General features: G+C 42.8%; 1 protein-coding gene across 1 annotated transcript in view; it reads right to left on the bottom strand.

Annotated features, from left to right (window-relative positions):
• Positions 1 to 20,963, bottom strand: part of LOC124591123 (BTB/POZ domain-containing protein KCTD5) — a 71,319-nt gene that overhangs the window by 25,954 nt on the left and 24,402 nt on the right. The window contains exon 4 of the mRNA XM_047131706.1: positions 4,934 to 5,059. Within this exon, the coding sequence (XP_046987662.1) occupies positions 4,934 to 5,059 (126 nt within the window). The remainder of the gene's footprint in view (positions 1 to 4,933; positions 5,060 to 20,963) is intronic.

Below are 20,963 nucleotides of genomic sequence, written 5' to 3'. Positions count from 1 at the left end.
GAAGACGACACGTCTCCATTCGTCCCTCCATTCACGCCTGTCACGACACCACTGGAGGCGGGCTGCACGATGTTGGGGCGTGAGCGGAAGACGGCCTAACGGTGTGCGGGACCGTAGCCCAGCTTCATGGAGATGGTTGCGAATGGTCCTCGCCGATACCCCAGGAGCAACAGTGTCCCTAATTTGCTGGGAAGTGGCGGTGCGGTCCCCTACGGCACTGCGTAGGATCCTACGGTCTTGGCGTGCATCCGTGCGTCGCTGCGGTCCGGTCCCAGGTCGACGGGCACGTGCACCTTCCGCCAACCACTGGCGACAACATCGATGTACTGTGGAGACCTCACGCCCCACGTGTTGAGCAATTCGGCAGTACGTCCACCCGGCCTCTCGCATGCCCACTATACGCCCTCGCTCAAAGTCCGTCAACTGCACATTCGGTTCACGTCCACGCTGTCGCGGCATGCCACCAGTGTTAAAGACTGCGGGACCGTAGCCCAGCTTCATGGAGATGGTTGCGAATGGTCCTCGCCGATACCCCAGGAGCAACAGTGTCCCTAATTTGCTGGGAAGTGGCGGTGCGGTCCCCTACGGCACTGCGTAGGATCCTACGGTCTTGGCGTGCATCCGTGCGTCGCTGCGGTCCGGTCCCAGGTCGACGGGCACGTGCACCTTCCGCCAACCACTGGCGACAACATCGATGTACTGTGGAGACCTCACGCCCCACGTGTTGAGCAATTCGGCAGTACGTCCACCCGGCCTCTCGCATGCCCACTATACGCCCTCGCTCAAAGTCCGTCAACTGCACATTCGGTTCACGTCCACGCTGTCGCGGCATGCCACCAGTGTTAAAGACTGCGATGAAGCTCCGTATGCCACGGCAAACTGGCTGACACTGACAGCGGCGGTGCACAAATGCTGCGCAGCTAGCGCCATTCGACGGCCAACACCGCGATTCCTGGTGTGTCCGCTGTGCCGTGCATGTGATCATTGCTTGTACAGCCCTCTCGCAGTGTCCGGAGCAAGTATGGTGGGTCTGACACACCGGTGTCAATGTGTTCTTTTTTCCATTTCCAGGAGTGTAGATTATGCATTGTTAACGAAGAGTCTAAATGAGTCCGAACGGCTATTGCATCCAGCACAACATGACGAGGAACCCAGAAACTAATAATCTCCTCATGGACCAAACCGATACCACACTGAAGGCTTGCAAAGGGCAGGCCCGTTTCTGGGCGGACTCGGCAGACGAAATGAATACTGTGCCATTCTAGATTAATCTCCAGTTCCTCATCAGATCGACGATGGAGGTCCCTGCAGAAAATAATGCCCGGAGTCATATTTTAAGGACTGGTGAGGAGTAATGCTCTCTTGGATGTCTCCTAAGCACTCACAAGCACAAATGGAAACCAAGTGACTAGCAGAAGAGGTTTTAATCAGTAGGGAACCAGACTGCATTGAAAAACAGTGGGTTAGGTAGTGGCCAGTCTCCTTATCTCTGCTGGAACAAGCCAGCTGGCCTGGCCCTCTTCCCAGGGGTTGGCCAAGGAAGAAAAAGTAGGATCAGAGACAGAACAATTCCTATCTGAATATAAGGCCATGGAAGAGTAGCCAGAAGTATGGAGCTTAGCACACTTCATGTGCAGATCTTCCACTCTGGTACCAGCCGGAAGGGGGATTGGTGTGGTGGAGAGGGGGAGAAACCCACACTGGAGAGATTACTGAGGGATTCTTCCCCAAATGGCTCACGCTACAGAAACAGAGTTTAGAAAGGGTGATCAAACCCCAAGGAGGATCAGAAAAAGCTGAACAAGGGAGATAGTGGAAACAGAAGACACAAAACTGAAAAGGAATAGCACAACCAATGCAATCATAGAGGGAAACACCGAGGGAAAAAGGAGGGGGGGGGGGGGGGGGGGGGGGAGCTGGAGGAGAAGAATCTAGGATGGGCGGAGTGCGTATGGGGAAGGGAAAGCAGCCTGGGAGAGAAGAAATGCTGCAATAACTAGGGGTCCCATTTGTGCCACACACATACCCACAAAAGTGCTGTGGGCATGTGGGAGGGAGGGAGGGAGGGAGGGAGGGAGGGAGGGGGAAGAGGCGAAAAATTGAAAATCTCTACCAATTCAAAGAAAAATTAGAAAATTGAGAACAGATTATCTGATCATACAGATCCAGCAAAGTCCTGGACGAATAACAACAATATTGAAAGGCTGGAGTGCTACTAACCACATAGAAGAAACACTGAGTCATGAAAATGACTGCTAAAATATTAAGCTTCAAACAGAAACAAAACAAACAAACAAACACACACACACACACACACACACACACACACACACACACACACACACAGCCACTGTTCCCAGGTGCTGGAATCTGACTGACTGCAACTGTGTCTAATGTGAGCAGAAATTTGGTGTGGTGGATGGCAGACCAAAGAAGGTGGCATGGGGTGTGGGGAGGGGATGGGGATAACTGGTTATGGGCAGGGGAAGATGCTGCACTGCCTGTGGGAGCATGCAGGAATGTGACAGGGTCAGGATGGAACTGCTAGGTGCAGTGTCAGGAGTCTGTGCTTGGGGGAAAGGGAGCAGGATGGTGCAGCAGGGTAAACAAGACTAGTAGGAGTGGGAGCAGGGTAGGGGATAGGTGGGTGGAGGACAGGGACTAGTGTAGGTTGAGGCAAGGGGAGGGGGGAGGGGGGGCTGTGGGGGGGGGGGGGGGGGTAACAGGAACAAAGGATGTGTTGGAGGGAGAGTTCCCACCTTCACAATTCATAACAGCTGGTGTGGATAGGAAGAATCCAGATGGAGCATCACATTCTCTGTCAAGATTTCAACCCCTTCTCATTTTGCAGCTTGCTGCTCATATTAGACACAGTCACAGTCACAGTCACACTCACACTCACACTCACACTCCAGCTCCAGCATTCAGAGATTGTGGTGGTGGGTGGGTGGGAGAGGGAGAGAGAGATGTTTTGTGTGAATGTGCACATGCTTTGTACATCGGAAAAAGGACTTTGTCCCAATGCTTATAGCACTCTTACCTTTTTCGTGTGCCTGTCTGTAACTCGACACCTCATCTATGTGATAGGTAGGAATCTGTCCTTTCTGTATTATTGTTATGTAGATAAAGGGCTTGAGAAGTTCATTGTAAAACTATATGACAAGCAGTAATGTGATGTACAAAGGAAATGAAATGATAACAGGGCATTATCAGCAGGGAAATCATGTCTCAGGTTGTTCGGCTGCCTCCTGCAAGTCTTTCTATTTCCTGGCACTACAACGACTTATGCATCTTCGTGATGAATGGGAGAGTAAATGATTAGGTCAACACAAACACCCAATTCACAAGGAGAGAAAATCTCGAGCCTAAGCAGGTACTAAACCCTGGACCCACAGTCTACAGGCAGAACACTGAAACAAGGATTCAGTATAAGGGTTTCAGTAACTACTGATTATGTACATATTTTGTTTGAAAAGTATAATTATAATCAAGTAAATGTTAATATTAAGCTACTAATAGCAGATAAATAGATCTATACTGTAACTGAGGAGGCTGCAGCTTTTTTCAAAGCAGTAGCTTTCTTTCTAATTTCCTCAATCACATTTAGATGGCATAATCATAAATAGTATTGCCTGTCTACTGAGAGTTTATTGTTAGTGCAGTACACAGGTTAAGTTTCTATAATTTCCTCATCTTTTGTTAATGCATATATTGTCTCGTTCCACATCCCTGAAGTTCTCCTCCTTGATAGGTACTACGGAACATCATGGATGGATGGATGGATGAATAGTTCAGTTACAAAATAAACTCTACTGCACCAAGAAACAGTTATTTTTGAAAATGAAGGTCTTCCCTGAGCTACAGCTTTGGTGGTGATACATACCACTCCACAGGAGTGACGCGTACCCCTATGTCATCCAGCAGACGAATGATACTTGCAATTTAAAACTATACAATAATCTGTCGCAAGTAGGAGCACGGACATTGTGTAAGATTGCTAAATTTATTTGCAAGCAGAAAGTCATGCCGAGGGACAACAGGCTCCTTCAAGATGGAACAGTGATGAAAGTAACTTTGCAAGAGGAAATATCTGGTCATGCACAACATGATTCTGAGAAACACCTACCTACTCTGAAGAGGCACTGTATAACTAATATAATCTCTCTCTCTCTCTCTCTCTCTCTCTCTCGTCTACACCTGCCAATTACTCAAAGCTTCTGCTATTCAGTGAGTTGTCATCAGTACACCTAAATTAAACAACAGAGAGATACTGGAGTTGGTGGTATTGTGTGCTTGAGGTGTGTTTGCTTGTGTGTATGGATAGCGTGTGTGTGTCTCTTTTACTGATGAAGGCAGTCGCCAAAGGCTTGATTTAAGTCTCTTTTAATTGTGTTCATCTGCAATTTAACATGTCTTCTTCACGGTATGTAGCAATCTGTCATTTTCTATATTGTTGTTACTACTAAATTATTCATATCATATATATACTTTTGACAGTGAATGTTATGCTCAGTAAAAGATATATTTTGACAACTGTCCCAAGTTGCTGGGAGTATCTGAAGACTGAATGAATGATTTCCATAGATTTCCAGCCAATAGCTGGTGAGTAAATTATCCACACAATATAATGATGCCACTTACTGCATAAATCATGAAAACAAACAAAACTTGTTCACAATCAGGAAACAACTTATCACAGGTGGGGGAATCATTATTCCCATAAAAACACTCAAGATACAGTACAGGATGCCTTTATGAAATATGCCTCAAGTTAATTATCTCAGAAAAACTTGGACCAATGAAAATGAAATGAAAAGAAGAAATTAACTTAAAAGCCCATTTAACAATTTCTCGCCCTCATCACTATACTTGCTTTGAGTAGTTTTATTTTTAAAGAGGCACACAATGAAACATCAAGATATAACATATTTACCTTTGCCCTGTCTGTTGGTTCAGTCCCTTGAGAGTTCAGAGAGGCTCCATATTCCCTCGACACGACACACAAAAATTCTGCATGATCTTCATTACCATAATTATACTGTGACCCTATGTTGATAAGCTGCAAACAATTCAACACCAGAGTCTGAGCAAACGCATATCAATCTTTCAAATTCTTTATTTTACATGGCAATATTAAAAATCAAACTGTAGAATTATTAATAACATATAATTCATAAACTATCTGGCACATATTCTTTATGAACTAACTAATCAGTATCTGTTATTTACTTCAATATAGGTGTAAGTGCGTTCATAATGTAGGCTAATAATCACTCATTTTAATTTACTCAGTTGGGAGCTGTAGACAACAGAATAAAGATTTACGCCAGGGAAAAAAGGTAAGAAGTCACCAGGCACTAGTCACTATTGCAGAAATCTATCAAATAACAACAATAAATGGTTGTACATTTACATATACGACTCTACTTTCTTTCATTCTTCATTAAATTGAATTTTCAGAGTCCTGCTTCATAATTATAGGTTTAGCTATCCAATAATGAAAACAGGGCAGATTTTACTACACAAGAAATCCCAAAACTTTTTTCACATGTGGCAAATGTGATACAACAACTGAAATTCACAGTGCTTTGGGCAATATTCCAAGGATGACAGCCTTATTTTTTCTCACAATTACATTAAACACTCCACATCTGCAGCTTCCCATGTCATAATGAATTAAATACAAACATCTGTATCAGACACGGAAATACAACACTTACATAAAATACCACACTCCTGTGAGGGTCCTTTCATTCTATGAAATTTTATTTTTGATCTCAGATTCTTTGTGACTATTTCAGCCTAGGCTACTCAACCACCAAATAAGTTGGTTCAAAAATTACATTATATAACTTTATCAGAATGAAGTCACAGGCCAAACAATTGTTTTATCGAATGGACAGTCATATACACCATGTAATCACTACAGCAACAATTCATGCTCAAGTTTGAACTTTTCCACACACATATGTTGGTCAGTTAGCATTATGAGATGTCAAAATGGAACAATGATTAGGTATGAGGAGTTTAAAAAAAAAAAAAAGTACCCATTTTTTCCCCACTTATGAGTATCACTTAGTTACTGATTATGGTATGTCATTCTGAGTTAAAACACTGTCATTCTGATCATCATAGTGCCAATGCATGAAGTGGACCAACAAGTTTACTGTTACGAGTCACTGTTTATTATCTCCACAATGCATTTCATTTCAAAGGTTTTCACCTCCATAATCAGTAGTTTTGTGTGTACTAATACACATGTGTGTTGTGTTACAACTCTGAGGTAACCTATGGAACTATCCAGCAAAAAAAAAAAAAAAAAAAAAAAAAAAAAAAAAAAAAAAAAAAAAAAAAAAAAAAAAAACTATTTCTGAATATTGATCTGTGAAACTCTTTGACAGAAGACTGAAAGTAAAAGTAAAAGTATATGGTCAACTAAAAATTTTCTGTTTGAGGGCGTTTCTGCACCATATATGCAACATATTGGAGCTCCGATACAATATATAAGCACCGACATGTAAGCAAGCAATTAGTGTGGCATGCATGTCTTCCTGACATGCCCTGCTTAATCCACCACACCAACAACACAAAGTTACCGATCTTTATAAAAAGACTATGCATATTCCATACTACAGTATGGTTGCTAAACATTAAAACAGTATACATACACAAAACAAATAATAATTCATCAAATACTGTAAAAATATTTTCCATAGCAGTAAGTAAGTTAGAGAAGTCAATATTACACATTAACACTTTAAATGCGAACATTTCCGGTCAGCCTTTACTGTTACTTTTGCTGATATCGAGTGAAACAAGTAGATCACTGTTATCAGGCACTTTTTATTTATTTCCACAGTGCATTTCAAAGGTTTAATTACACCTATTAATATGACATGTGTTTGGTTATGACTTTGGGGTAACATAGTACTGTCAGTTCTAGTGTCAGATTCCACCTGTCAGCTTTGACATCAGGTGTGATCTAATGAGTTCATGATGTGAAGGATGTAAGTGGCCTGTTATTAAATGTTATCTGTGGTTGTCTTTCTAACTCATGTGAACTATGCTGATTACTCCAAATATGTTGCGATTTCGAAGGGTGTGGTTAGGCAGGAACCCAAGCTCACAGCCTGAGTTGCTGCGAGTGAATCAAGTAGCAATTTTTATGTATAATCTTGCTTCTCATAAATGTGTTACTTAAACACTTACATGTAACACATAACAAATATGACTAACAAACCCACAGCTCTGCCATAACCAACATTTTGCGCTCCTTCTGTCACTTCCACCTCTGAACCACAGCCAAAATGGTTCTGTATGTACAAATTTTTCCACTGTTGGCAACATAATTATTACACTTAATATTTTCAACATGATACCTGATTACATAACTGGGTACAAAGTATAAGCTATAAAAACATGACAGGAAAGGATTTGTGTACCACTTGAAATATTTACAGTAACATATCTATTCATCTGCACAAAGATCTCCACTGTACTATAGGATTTGCTTCGAAATAATGTTGTATTTTTGTTTTGCTGTTTTGTCTTTGCACTTAGAAATAGTGTTTCTGCTTTGCTATATGTTCTTTGTACTATTAATTTCTTTACAAGTATGGTGTTGTATATGTGATTTATGATGACAGAGATATGAGCCTGTGGCCACTACATGTATTTTATTTTAGATATTTTGTAAGGGGCGATCAGAAAGTTTCTGTTCAAAGGCCTTATGGTCCAGAATTAATACGCCAATCAGGCAAAATTGCCATGAGCGTATAAGCAGTCATCCCACCAACACACCAGATTGAACATACCCATTTGGTAAAACATCATGTCCTGCTGTCTGAAGTTCGTAACTGCCTGCTGCGTATCTTTGTCCGACCGGAATTGTTGACCCTTAAAGGTGTTTTTTAGGGTACTTATGGTGTGATAATCCCATGGGGAGAGATCAGGACTATAGAGCGGGCACTCAGATGTTGCCACTATAGATGGCATAACTTCTGCTTTACAACATTCGCGATATGGGGATGTGTGTTGTCATGAAACAGCAGCAACAACACTCACGTACAAAATTTCTAAATTCCCCTGCTAATTAGTTCCAGAATTACGGCTTGTGAAAGAAGGTGGCGTGACCTGGAAACTGCAACCCGCATCTGGCAATTTATCTTCAGACCCAACTTCAGGTCTTAATAACTTTGGAACTATTCCGCACAGCCCAGTGAAATTTTTACAACCTAGTAACATCCACTTATAGAACACACTCTATGAATCAAAACACCAACAACATATTTCTGAGGGAAAATAAAAAAATTCCAAAATGTGACTAAAAAAATGTAATATGTTAAAAGGTACATATTGTAGGTGCCCTCTATGCCAAATATAATTCATTCAAAATGGGTTTTTTTTGTGATAAGCTTAATGTGGCCTAAACACACACAGAACTCATCTTGCCCACATCAGTCACACAAACAGAGTTACATGCACACGAAAATACAAAAATTTGAAAAATTACCTGAAAAAACATGGATTTTCTAAGTGTGGTAGCACATAAGGGACAAGTGATATCCAAGCCAAATATCAAACACTGCATAAGTAGACCATAATATACTATGTGGCAAAATTTCAACTTGTTATTGCAAGGCATTTGTGTACAATAAAAGCTGACAGAGATGTATTTGGTTACGTTTCTTTTAACACGATTTAGCAAGTAATAGTGATGATGCAGACAGCTTGTTTCAGATAAAGTTGCAGCAATTGTTGGGAACCATTAGGCAACAGAAAGTTAAACAATGGTAGTTTTCGGGGACAGAATTAGTCATTGTTAGGCAGGAACAACAAAGGAAACAAGCAACAGTTACAGGTTATTAATATTTTTAAGATTCTAGTTCAGACTGGTCAGTACCATCGTGGAAAGTCAGTATGGAGGCAGAAGAGTGTACTAGTGGTGCTTTCGTTCACCAAGTTGCAGGTATTGGTAGAGCACAAGCATCTGAATGTCATAAAACATATGGAACAAAATGTGACATTCGCTTTGTACTGTATGATCTGGATGAATCGGACCAAGATTTGTTGCTATGGGGATCCGAGATACACCCTGTGGGCACAAGAACTACAGTTCCAGGAAACTTTAGTGTTTGTTATCATCATATGAAAGTGTTTCTGGATAAGTATTCTTTCCTACAAAGAAGTTGTTTTGATCCATTTTGGATTCATAAGAAGACAGTGAACTGTAGCCTCAGAGAAATTGATATAAAATCAGTATTGAAAGTGAATCAGTGCGTGGGACTTAACATGAAACCAGGAAAAAAGTTACGTTCCAGGTGTGGTACACTGTTAAAAAATGAAGAATATTCTGATAATTTACACGACAGTGACGAAGAGTATCAGCCACCTACAACCACACCGGATGAGCAATTAAATACTTCAGTGACTGCTCTTGGTTTGTCTCCTGTGAAGACATACAAAGTTGGGAAAAGAGACAGGCCCAGTTATGGTAGAAGAAAACTACAAGAAGCTCAAATGGAATTAAAACACAAAATAGCTGACACGCTAATGGTGGAAGAGAAAGAACTATCTGCTCCAAAGGAACAGAAATCATGCCAGAAATGCTCTGAACTGGACAAAATTGTGCACGATTTGGACGAAAAATGTGCTGTATCCACACGGCAGAAAAAAGTAGCTATTCTTACCCTTGCGCCGTCCAGCTGGTCTATTGACTACACTGCAAAGGAATTCAATGTTTCTACATATATGGTAAAGCAAGCTAGGAAAATAAAAGCAACCCAAGGAGTGGTTCCACAACTTCAGCAGGCTCAGGGTAAGCAATTGAGTTCAGAAATAAAGGTGCTAGTGTCGGAGTTTTATGAAAATAATGACTACAGCCGAATAATGCCCGGAAAAAAAAGACTATGTTAACGGTGAAAAAAAGACCGTTGTTATGCAACATATCGGAACTATGTGTAGAATTCAAGGAAAAGTATCCCTATACCAAAGTAGGCTTATCATCTTTTTTCAATCTTCGGCCAAAATGGCTTGTGCAAGGGGCACACCCATCAAAATGATAAGCTGATGTTTGCTGCTATAAAGGATTCTGGTCTAGATTACAAACGTGCAATGAAGCTGCTATGTGTGACATCAGTTCCTACCAGTGCATGATACACAGGTGTGAAAAGTGTCCTGGTAAGGCAAATCTTGCAGGACTCATGAAAAACGAACTGTATGGTGAACTCCTTATGGATGACGATGAACTTGTTTCTTATAAACAATGGACACACATGGATCGCACAAGTCTTGAAACAAAGCAAAGTACAGTGGAAGATTTTGTTGAAATGTGTTGTCAAAAAACGGACAAACTGACCACACACAGCTTCACAGCAACAGCACAATCGGCTTATCTCCAGTTTTGTAAGGATAATTCGAAACAAGATGAAATTACAGTAATACTAGACTTTTCCGAAAATTATGCATTTACAGTTCAAGATGCCACCCAAGGATAACATTGGGACAACAGTCAAGCAACTCTCCAGCCATTTGCGATTTACTATAGAGGTGAATCAGGTGATGTGTCTGTCATGAACCTGTGCGTTTTTAGTGACTGTTTAATTCATGATGCCATTGCAGTTCATGCCCACATTCGCACTGTCATGGCATATGTGAAAAACAAGTTGCCTCACATACATTTTGCGAAACACTTCAGTGATGAGGCAGCTAGTCGGTACAAAAACTGTAAAAATCTCAAAAAATTATGCACGCATTACCACGATTTTCAGATTCATGTAGAATGGAATTTTTTCGCAACAAGTCATAGTAAAAATGTATGTGATGGTATTGGTGCTACCATTAAGCGCATGGCATCACAAGCTAGTTTGCAGCACCCTACAGAAGGTCACATTCTAACACCTCTTCAATTATAAACCTGGATACAGAAAAATATCTCTGGCATACAATCATTCTATGTTTCGAGAGATGAGGTGAAATCAGTCAACGAGTTGCTAAAAAGCAGACTAGAACGCGTTAAAACTGTTGCAGGCACAAGGGGCCATCATCACTTCTCTCCAAAGGACTCTGACAATGTGCAGATGAGCAGACTGTCCAGTTATAACTATAGGTTCAGGCACAACATGTGTCTTCACAGTGTGTCTGACTCAGGATTCAGAAGCAAAAGCTGCAACATACAACCAGGTTGCTATGTTATTGCTGTTTATGATGACAAATGGTACTTAGGGGTGTGTTGCAGAGTGCTGTGAAGCAGAAGGTGGTGTATTTGTGAATTTCATGGCATCAGCAGGACCAGCAAGATCATTTCATTGGCCACATTTGGCAGACAGGTGTTGGATTCCATTTGAACATATTCTTATGACAGTTCCAGTTCCTACCACAGTGACAGGAAGACAGTACAATTTGCCACTCAATGTACAGAGTACAGTAGCTATTTTCATATTAGGTGCACTGTGCTGCCACCTACTGCCAGGTACTCCATATCAACGACCTCAGTAGTCAATGGACATCGTGAGAGAGCATAATGGGGCACTCCCCTAGACGGATTTCGAACATGGTCAGGTGATTGAGTATCAATTGTGTCACACATCTGTAAGTGAGATTTCCACACTCCTAAACATCTCTAGGTCCACTGTTTCCAGTGTGATAGTGAAGTGGAAACGTGAAGGGACACGTACAGGACAAAAGCGTATAGGCCGACCTTGTCTGTTGACTGACAGAGGTCGTCGACAGTTGAAGAGGGTCGTAATGTTTAATAGGCAGACATCTATCCAGACCATCACACAGGAATTCCAAACTGCATCAGGATCCACTGCAAGTACTATGACAGTTAGGCGAGAGGTGAGAAAACTTTAATTTCATGGTCAAGCGGCTGCTCATAACCCACCAATCATGCCAGTAAATGCCAAACGATGCCTCGCTTGGTGTAAGTAGCATACACCTTGGACGACTGAACAGTGGAAAAATGCTGTGTGGAGTGACGAATCACAATACACAATGTGGCGATCCAATGGCAGGATGTGAAGATGGCGAATGCTTGGTGAACGTCATGTGTAGTGCCAACAGTAAAATTCGGAGGCGGTTGTGTTATGGTGTGGTGATTTTTTTCATGGAGGGGGCTTGCACACCTTGTTGTTTTGCATGGCACTATCACAGCACAGGCCTACATTGATGTTTTAAGCACCATCTTGCTTCCCATTGTTGGGATGGCAACTGCATCTTTCAACACAATTGAGCACCTGTCCATAATGCACGGCCTATGGCGGAGTGCTTACATGACAATGTCCCTGCAATGGACTGGCCTGCACAGAGTCCTGACCTGAATTCTATAGAATACCTTTGGGATGTTTTGGAATGCCGATTTCACGCCAGGTCTCACCGATCAACATCGATACCTCTCCTCAGCGCAGCAGTCTGAAGAATGGGCTGCCATTCCCCAAGAAACCTTCCAGCACCTGGCTGAATGTATGCCTGCGAGAGTGGAAGCTGTCACAAAGGCTAAGGGTGGGCCGACACCATATAGCATTCCAACATCACCGATGTACGGTGCCACAAACTTTTAAGTCATTTTCAGCCAGGTTTCCAGATACTTTTGGTCACATAGTGTATATACATAAAGATACATATATACATAATAAGCACCAAAGTACTCTTTGGATGTTTGTGCATTATATAGTATAGTTATTCTAATTTTTCTGGCAATTTTAGATATTTACAAACAAAAATTACAATAAATGTGGAATGTAAGTTAGCTGCGATGTCTTTATAGTGAAATAAGAGGAGGACAGAAGCAACCACAAATCAGGATTAACATGCAGTCATGATGGACAGTAAATATGGAGCAAATGTTGACAATGATGAATGTAGACCCGAGGTGACGCTGCAAATCACTTTGGGCACACAGCCTTTATGAAGGAAGACAGGAAGTCTATAGAAGTCTGCGACCATGATTCACTTACACAAAAATTGTTTGTCTAGATTGCACTTTATTTCTTCAAATGGCTCATGCATTTGGCAGACTGCCATCATCAGATCTGGCATAAGAGAAAAAGAAATAAACACAGGTGAGACATTATTTCACTTATTAGAAAGAAGATGTGTTCACTAATTGATGAAAGAAAAACATAGCAAACAGGTATGAAAGGTGCATGTCAATAACTTAAAAATCAATACATTGCATTGGTTAAATTTTGACGAAATACGATGTACAGATTTTTTAAGTTTATGTAATGTACCTTTACATTCTTTCGAGTAATATGTGAAATAATGTGTACTCCATTTCTGTCTTAAGGCAGATCTGATGATGACAATCTGCCAAAAGACATTATCCATTTGAAGAAATACAGTATTATCTACACAGTTTTTGTATAAACAGGCAGCCTTTATTTCATATTCAGGTTCGTTGGCTTCACCAACTGACAGTCGAATTGTCACCTTCCAACCTAATCTAGCCTCACAGTACACTAGAGATTAGTCCATAAATAGAACCACAATTTAGGGAAAGAAGAGGGGGTACTGTCACACTGAAACCTTATAAACTGTGCACATAAAATACCTGAAAGTCTAAGCATTCATTGGTTGGCTAACAGAGAATATGTTGCCAAATCCTTTCGGCTTCTTGTCTACAGTACAATTTTGTCCGACAAATTTCTTTTCTCCTTCTCCTCCTTCGTACTAATGAATTTCAACACGATTTCAGACTGCTTTCAATTTCAATAGTACCATTTTGAAGCAGCATTTTTTGGGTATCTATGGCATGTTTCAGGTCAGTCAGATTATATGGCTTCTGCATTCTATTGTCAGTAGCAGTTGCTTATCTTAATATGTGAACAGTTCTGAAATAATGTACCTAGGTGAAACGCATAAGTCTGATCTTTATGCATAAAAAAAATCTTCAAATGGTTATAAAAAAATGAAATACCTTTTATACATTAAATTAGTGCTACATTGCTTACCAAGTAATATAGATGGTAAACTAAATGTATATTTGGAAAGAAACAAGAATGAGTAGATAGAAACAAACTGAACAATCAGTCAATATTTTGATAGCAGAATAGACACACTGGCACAAACTTAAAAGCAGAGGACACTAGGAGCCAAGAAGCTATTAAGGGGACTAGTCGACGCATACCCTGGGAACTCTTGAAAAAATTGTCAGTTTTTTAAACAGTGTAACTCAAAGAATAAGATCTGTAAGCCCATATAATGCTTACCATCTTTTAAGACATCTTTTGGGAACATTTTTATGTATGAACCACAGCTTTGGCTCTCTCACTTTCTTTTAATTGAATTTTTATGTTGCAAGTAAAATAAACCATGCTAATTATTTATGTATATCATAGGTACACATTACTCAAAATACAAACAAAGTAGAAGGTTTATTTTTTCCTTTAAGTTCTTTACACTATGCTCTTTAAAGCATACTGTTGAAAAGATGGTGCTGTCATAAATTGTGGAACAAAAAATTTTAAGTATGATTGTCAAAAATTCTGGAAATTAGTTCAGGGTTTTTCTACAAAAAAACATTCTATTTTCAAAGTCAAGTCACAAGAGGAGTCTACTTTTAGGTTAAGTATGTTTTAAGACAGTAAACAAAATTTCAGCTCTCTATCTTTAATAGCTTTTAGCCAAAGTGTCCCAGAATATGAAATAATTTAACTTTCAGGAGATTCAGGTTAGAGTTAAAACTTGTTTTTTCCTATTAAACTTGCATGGCACTAATGCATCCCAGGTGCATACTCATCTTTCATGTGTTGTTTAACTTCCCTTTACTTTTTCACACTTCTTCTTCTTCTTCTTCCTTCTTGCTTCTTCGGTGGCTTCCAACACTGATTTTTCTGCTTTGAAGAATCTTCTTCAGTCAATGGCTATTAGAGCTCTATGCATGTTTAATCCACCAGGCACCCCATCAGTTCCACTACCATTAAGCCTTGACACAGCACCATCATTGAAACACAGAAGAGCATCTAGCACACCTATTTTCAGAGCATTTAGTCCTGCTACATCAGTTTTTGGTATATGCTCCCATATACAATTGTTGAAAGTTTCATTTGGATTTTGAGTCCTACCATGTAAACATTTCTCTAATAATCTTGTGTCACTAAGATCCCTATATACAGGGTGTTACAAAAAGGTACGGCCAAACTTTCAGGAAACATTCCTCACACACAAAGAAAGTGGTGGTGGTTGTGGTTAGTGTTTAACGTCCCGTCGACAACGAGGTCATTAGAGACGGAGCTCATGCTCGGGTTAGGGAAGGATTGGGAAGGAAATCGGCCGTGCCCTTTCAAAGGAACCATCCCGGCATTTGCCTGAAGCGATTTAGGGAAATCACGGAAAACCTAAATCAGGATGGCTGGAGACAGGATTTAACCGTCGTCCTCCCGAATGAGAGTCCAGTGTCACGAAGAAAGAAAATATGTTATGTGGACATGTGTTCGGAAACACTTACTTTCCATCTTAGAGCTCATTTTATTACTCCTCTTCTAATCACAATAATCATGGAATGGAAACACACAGCAACAGAACGTACCAGCGTGACTTCAAACACTTCGTTACAGGAAATGTTCAAAATGTCCTCCGTTAGCGAGGATACATGCATCCACCCTCAGTCGCATGGAATCCCTGATGCGCTGATGCCGCCCTGGAGAATGGCGTATTGTATCACAGCCGTCCACAATACGAGCACAAAGAGTCTCTACATCTGGTACTGGGGTTGCGTAGACAAGAGCTTTCAAATGCCCCCATAAATGAAAGTCTAGAGGGTTGCGGTCAGGAGAGCGTGGAGGCCATGGAATTGGTCCGCCTCTACCAGTCCATTGGTCACCGAATCTGTTGTTGAGAAGCGTACGAACACTTCGACTGAAATGTGCAGGAGCTCCATCGTGCATGAACCACATGTTGTGTCGTACTTGTAAAGGCACATGTTCTAGCAGCACAGGTAGAGTATCCCGTATGAAATCATGATAACGTGCTCCATTGAGCGTAGGTGGAAGAACAAACTAAAACGAGCTCTAACATGGTAATTAAGCGTTTCCGGACACATGTCCACATAACATCTTTTCTTTATTTGTGTGTGAGGAATGTTTCCTGAAAGTTAGGCCGTACCTTTTTGTAACACCCTGTATAGGTTTTATAACTTCCATTATAGCAAATGTCACAGAATGTTTATGGTTGTAGGTCTCACCATGAGTAACAGATAGCTACACCACGAATCACTGCCAGGTGGGCAGAGTGCGTGACATGGATTGGCCTCTGTGGAGGATTTGTGAAAGAAGGTAGCCCATATAGCCTTTTTCATTTCCTCGAGGTCATTTGTATTTTGTTTTATTGTTTGTCCATAATAGTACTGCAACTTGTCTATTTCTTGTCTGCAAGCCAGACACATCCACTAATGCACTTACCATCACCTAATTTCTTTCCCCTCAAATTCCTCTTCAAGTTCATCAATCTTATACCTAATCTTTTCTGGACATGTCTCCAATACAGTCTTTTTTTTTTTTTTTTTTTTTTTTCAATTTTTGTGTCAGCATAAGGTTTGGATTCACAATTTTTTGGTACCCTTTTGAGTTTTCATCTCCAAGGTAAGAAGTAAACATCACACCATATTTCCCCACTGACCTGTGAAGTATTTTCACAACACGGTCAGATTCCATCCCTCCACTATAACCACTAAAATTAATCAAACATTTATGATTTTCAGTTCCACTAATACAGCCTTGACAGTAATTGGTTGGTTGGGTTGAGAAGGGACCAAACTATGCGGTCATCAGTCCCTCCAACCTTGGATTAACTAAAACCGATAAAATCTCACATTATAAGAGGGAACTACAATGTCCATAAAATGATGAACTACTGACAGGGAAGGAGGGCAAAAGGCGGAAGAAAAGGTGAGGGAAAGAAAGTGACTAATGACAGGGGCATGAAGGGAGAAGCACAGGAATCAAGAGAGATGCTCAAGACAAAACAGAGCCCATTAGGAAAGAGGTGGGAAGGCAGAGGGCCGGTGAGAACCACCAAACCCAGTTGAAGCCAATACAGTTGAAGCCAATACAGTTGGGGATTAGGGGGGAACAAGAGGGCCCGCCACCCGCCAGCCCCTCCACTAACTGATAAGGTGGAAAGTCCCTCCCTTAAATAAAGCGATAAAAACCCCTATCACGAATAAAATGTAAAACGAGATCCACCGCTGAGGCATTGTCAGAGGTAGCGAGTCTCGAAGGCTAAAAGTCCGTTGCAGAGTGGCCAAGTTTGGGCAGTCCAATAAGATGTGAGCCACAGTCAACATCAATCCACAATGACAGAGGGGGGGGGGGGGGGGGGGGGCCTCACGACGGAGGAGATAATTGTGAGTCAGCCAAGTATGGCCGATGCGGAGCTGGCATAGGACAACAGAGGCCTTACAAGATGCCTGGATGGAGGACCGCCACAGAGTTTTAGAATCTTTAATCGCTCTGAGCTTGTTCAGCGAAGAAAGAGTGTGCCATTCTGCATCCCAAAGGCCCAAAACCTGACGACATAATGCCAAGCGAAGGTCTATTTCCGGAATGCCAATAGCAAGAGATGGCCTGGTAGTAGCTAATTTAGCCAGTCAATCAGCAAGTTCATTGCCAGGAATCCCAACTTGGCCTGGGGTCCAAATGAAAACCACCAAGCATCCATGTTGAGCAAGGAGGGAAAGAGAGTCCTGGATAGCAATGACCAACAGGTGGCGGGGGAAGCACTCGTCGATAGCGTGCAAACTGCTCAATGAGTCACTACAGATAATGAAGGATAGTCCTGAGCAGGAGCAGATATGGTCCACTGCGCGCAAGATTGCTACCAATTCTGCAGTAAAGACACTACAGCCATCTAGCAAGGAACAAAGTTCCATGTTTCATGCATAGGTGTAAGCAAAACCAGTGAGACCAGCAACCATGAAATCATCAGTATAGATCACTTCTGAACCTTGAAAAGAACTGAGGAGACAGTAGAACTGGTGGCAAAGAGCCATCGGAGGGACAGAATCCTTTGAATCGATTGAGAGATCCAAGACAGAGCTGCAGCCGGGAGACGCACCATGGAGGGATACATGCTTGAGCGGAGAAAAGAGGCAGTAAAGGGAATTGCTGGAGCTCAGGAAAAAGCTACTAAATGCGTACAGCCATGGTAAGCCCACATCGTGGACACCGCTGTGGCAGGGTGATCTCTGTGTCTGGATAAAGGAGACCTTAATTAGGGTGCTTTTGGGAGCAGTGAATGTGAAGCGCGTAAGATATCAGCTGTTGGCGCAAAACTCACAGTGGTGGAATTTCCGCCTCTGCGAAAAGGCCAGGTATGGGGCTAGTCCAGAAGGCATCAGTCGCAAGTCAGACCCCACAGTGGTGGATGGGGTCTAGTATCTGCAACGTCGAAGGGAACGCAGAACCATAGACAGGACTGCCATAGAGACTGAGGCCTTACAAGAGGCCTGGAAGGAAGACCGCCATGGAGTATTAGAATCTTTAATCGCTCTGAGCTCGTTCGGCGAAGGAAGTCAATCAGCGAGTTCATTGCCAGGAATCTCAACTTGGCCTGGGGTCCAAATGAAAACTACCAAGCATCCATGTTGAGCAAGGAGAGAAAGGGACCAACGCTTGATACAATCGCAGGAGAACAGAGTGGTCAACACGCCAGGTGGTATTGCACAGGCACCTAAGACCTTTGAGATGGAACCAGCACGTCCTCTTCACATGGCGAAGATGAGGGAGCCACGTCAACCGGGCATCGAAGACCAGGCCCAAGAAGCAGTGGGTGTCCACCACCTCGAGGGGCTGGCCATCAAGGAACAGTTCCAGATCGGGATGGACTGTAAGGCGATGGCAGAAATGCATCACACACAATTTAGCTGCCGAAAACTGAAAGCCATGGGAGAGAGCCCATGAGTGCACCTGGCAGATTGCCCCCTGTAAACGGCATTCTGCAGCGCCCACTACGGAGGAAGTGACATAGATACAAAAATCGTCAGCATACAAAGAGGGGGACACTGTCGGCCCAACAGCTGTCACCAGACCATTAATGGCTATGAGAAAGAGAGGGACACTCAGCATGGAACCCTGTGGAACCCCATTTTCTTGCCAATGGGGAGTGCTGTAGGAAGAGCCAACTTGGACCTGAAAAGAACAACAAGAAAGGAAGTTACAGATAAAAACTGGCAGAGCGCCACAAAGGCCCCATTCATGGGGGGGGGGGGGGTGATGAGGATGTGGTGGGGCCAAGTGGTGTCATAGGCTTTATGCAGATCAAAGAAGACTTCAAGGAGGTGTTGCTGATGGGCAAAAGCCGACCGGATAGCAGACTCCAGATGGACCAAGTTATCCACTGTAGAGCAGCCACAGTGAAAACCACTTTGAGTTGATGACAAAAGGTCACGCGATTCAAGGATCCAAAACAGCCGCCAACTCGCCATGCGTTCAAGGAGCTTGCAAAGGGTGTAATTGGATGGTAGCTATCCAACTGAAGCTGGAACAACAATGCTTTCCTGCCACTGGGTAGGAACGACTCCCTCACTCCAGACGGAAGAGGGTCAGTATACCATGGTGGCCAGCCACCGATAATTGTTGGAGCATTTGTTTATGTATCCAATCTGGTCCAGGAGCCATGTCAGGACAAAGGGTGAGCGGACTCGCAAATTCCTACTCGCGGAATGGGCAACGAGAAACAAGAGACAAAGGCAGTCGTTCTGAGCGCTCTTTCATGAGAAGGAATCTGAGCAGATACTGAGCCGATGCCGAAGCTTGAGCAAAGTGTTGAATGAAATTTTCTGCTACAATGTCCGGATTGGTAAGGACAACACCAAGCACAGAAATTCCTTCAACCCCGGTGGGAGGAGGGTGGCCAAAAATTCACCTGAGTTTCGCCCAGACTTGTGAAGAGGGAGTGTGTGGTCCTATCCTACATATCATTCCCAGCAAATCAGTTTCTGAAATTTGATTAGGTAGCAAGCCTGGGCACGGAGTTGTTTAAAGACCAGAAGAAGAGCGTAGAAGAGTGGCCCTTGAAGGGCTGAAGAGCACGGTGGCTGTCTTTTATGGCTGCAGCAATTTCCGGAGTCCACCAAGGGACCATCTTCCGGTGGGGGAACCCTGAGGAAGAAGGGATTGCTGAAACAGCTGCTGAAATGATGGCAGCAGTCGAAGTCTGTAGATTCATCAACACTGTCGTGTGGCAATACAGGGGGGATGGAAGCAGAGGAGAAGGCATCCCAATCACAGCCTTAGAGATGTGCCACCTGGGAGGGCGACAAAACGAGACACTGAAGTAAGGTCAAAACAATCGGCCAATAGTCGCTGCCACATAAGTCATCGTGGACACCCCACTGAATGGAGGGAAGAAGACCGGGACTGCAGATGGAGAGGTCAATGGTAGAGAAAGTGCCGTGCGCCACACTAAAGTGTGTAGGAGCACCTGTGTTTAGTAAACAGAGGTCAAGCCCTGCCAGAACAGCTTCAACTGTCCTCCCCAAGGCCGTAGTCATATGACTACCCCAAAGAGGGTTGTGGGCATTAAAGTCCCCTATAGTAGGAAGAGAGAAGGGAGTTGTTGAAGAAGGGTGGTTAGGGCAAGGGATGTAGGCGGCCTGTCAGGTGGGAGGTAGAGATTACAAATTGCAAATGGAGTGGCCAGATGGACCCTGACAGCAATGGCTTCCAGAGTAGTATGGAGGGGGAACTCTTTTACTAACAATGTCCTTGTGGACCAAGGTGCAAACACCACCAGAAGCCCGCAAGGGGCCAATTCGGTTCCAACAGGAAGTGTGGAATCCATGAAGGGCAGGTGAGTAAGAATTGACAAAATGGGTCTCCTGGAGAACAATACAAGCGGCAGAGTAAAAGGAAAGACGGGCCTGCAACTCTGGATGGTGATGCAAATATCCATTACAATTCCACTGGAGGATTCTCAAACCGGAGTCCAAATGGGAAGCAAATGGACCGGAGTCGGTCACACAG

Source organism: Schistocerca americana, chromosome 2, assembly GCF_021461395.2.
Source record: "Schistocerca americana isolate TAMUIC-IGC-003095 chromosome 2, iqSchAmer2.1, whole genome shotgun sequence".
In the NCBI taxonomy this organism is placed as follows: Eukaryota; Metazoa; Arthropoda; class Insecta; order Orthoptera; family Acrididae; genus Schistocerca; species Schistocerca americana.
The sequence above is the reverse complement of the archived record's forward strand: the minus strand, read 5'-3'. Positions and strand labels throughout refer to the sequence as shown.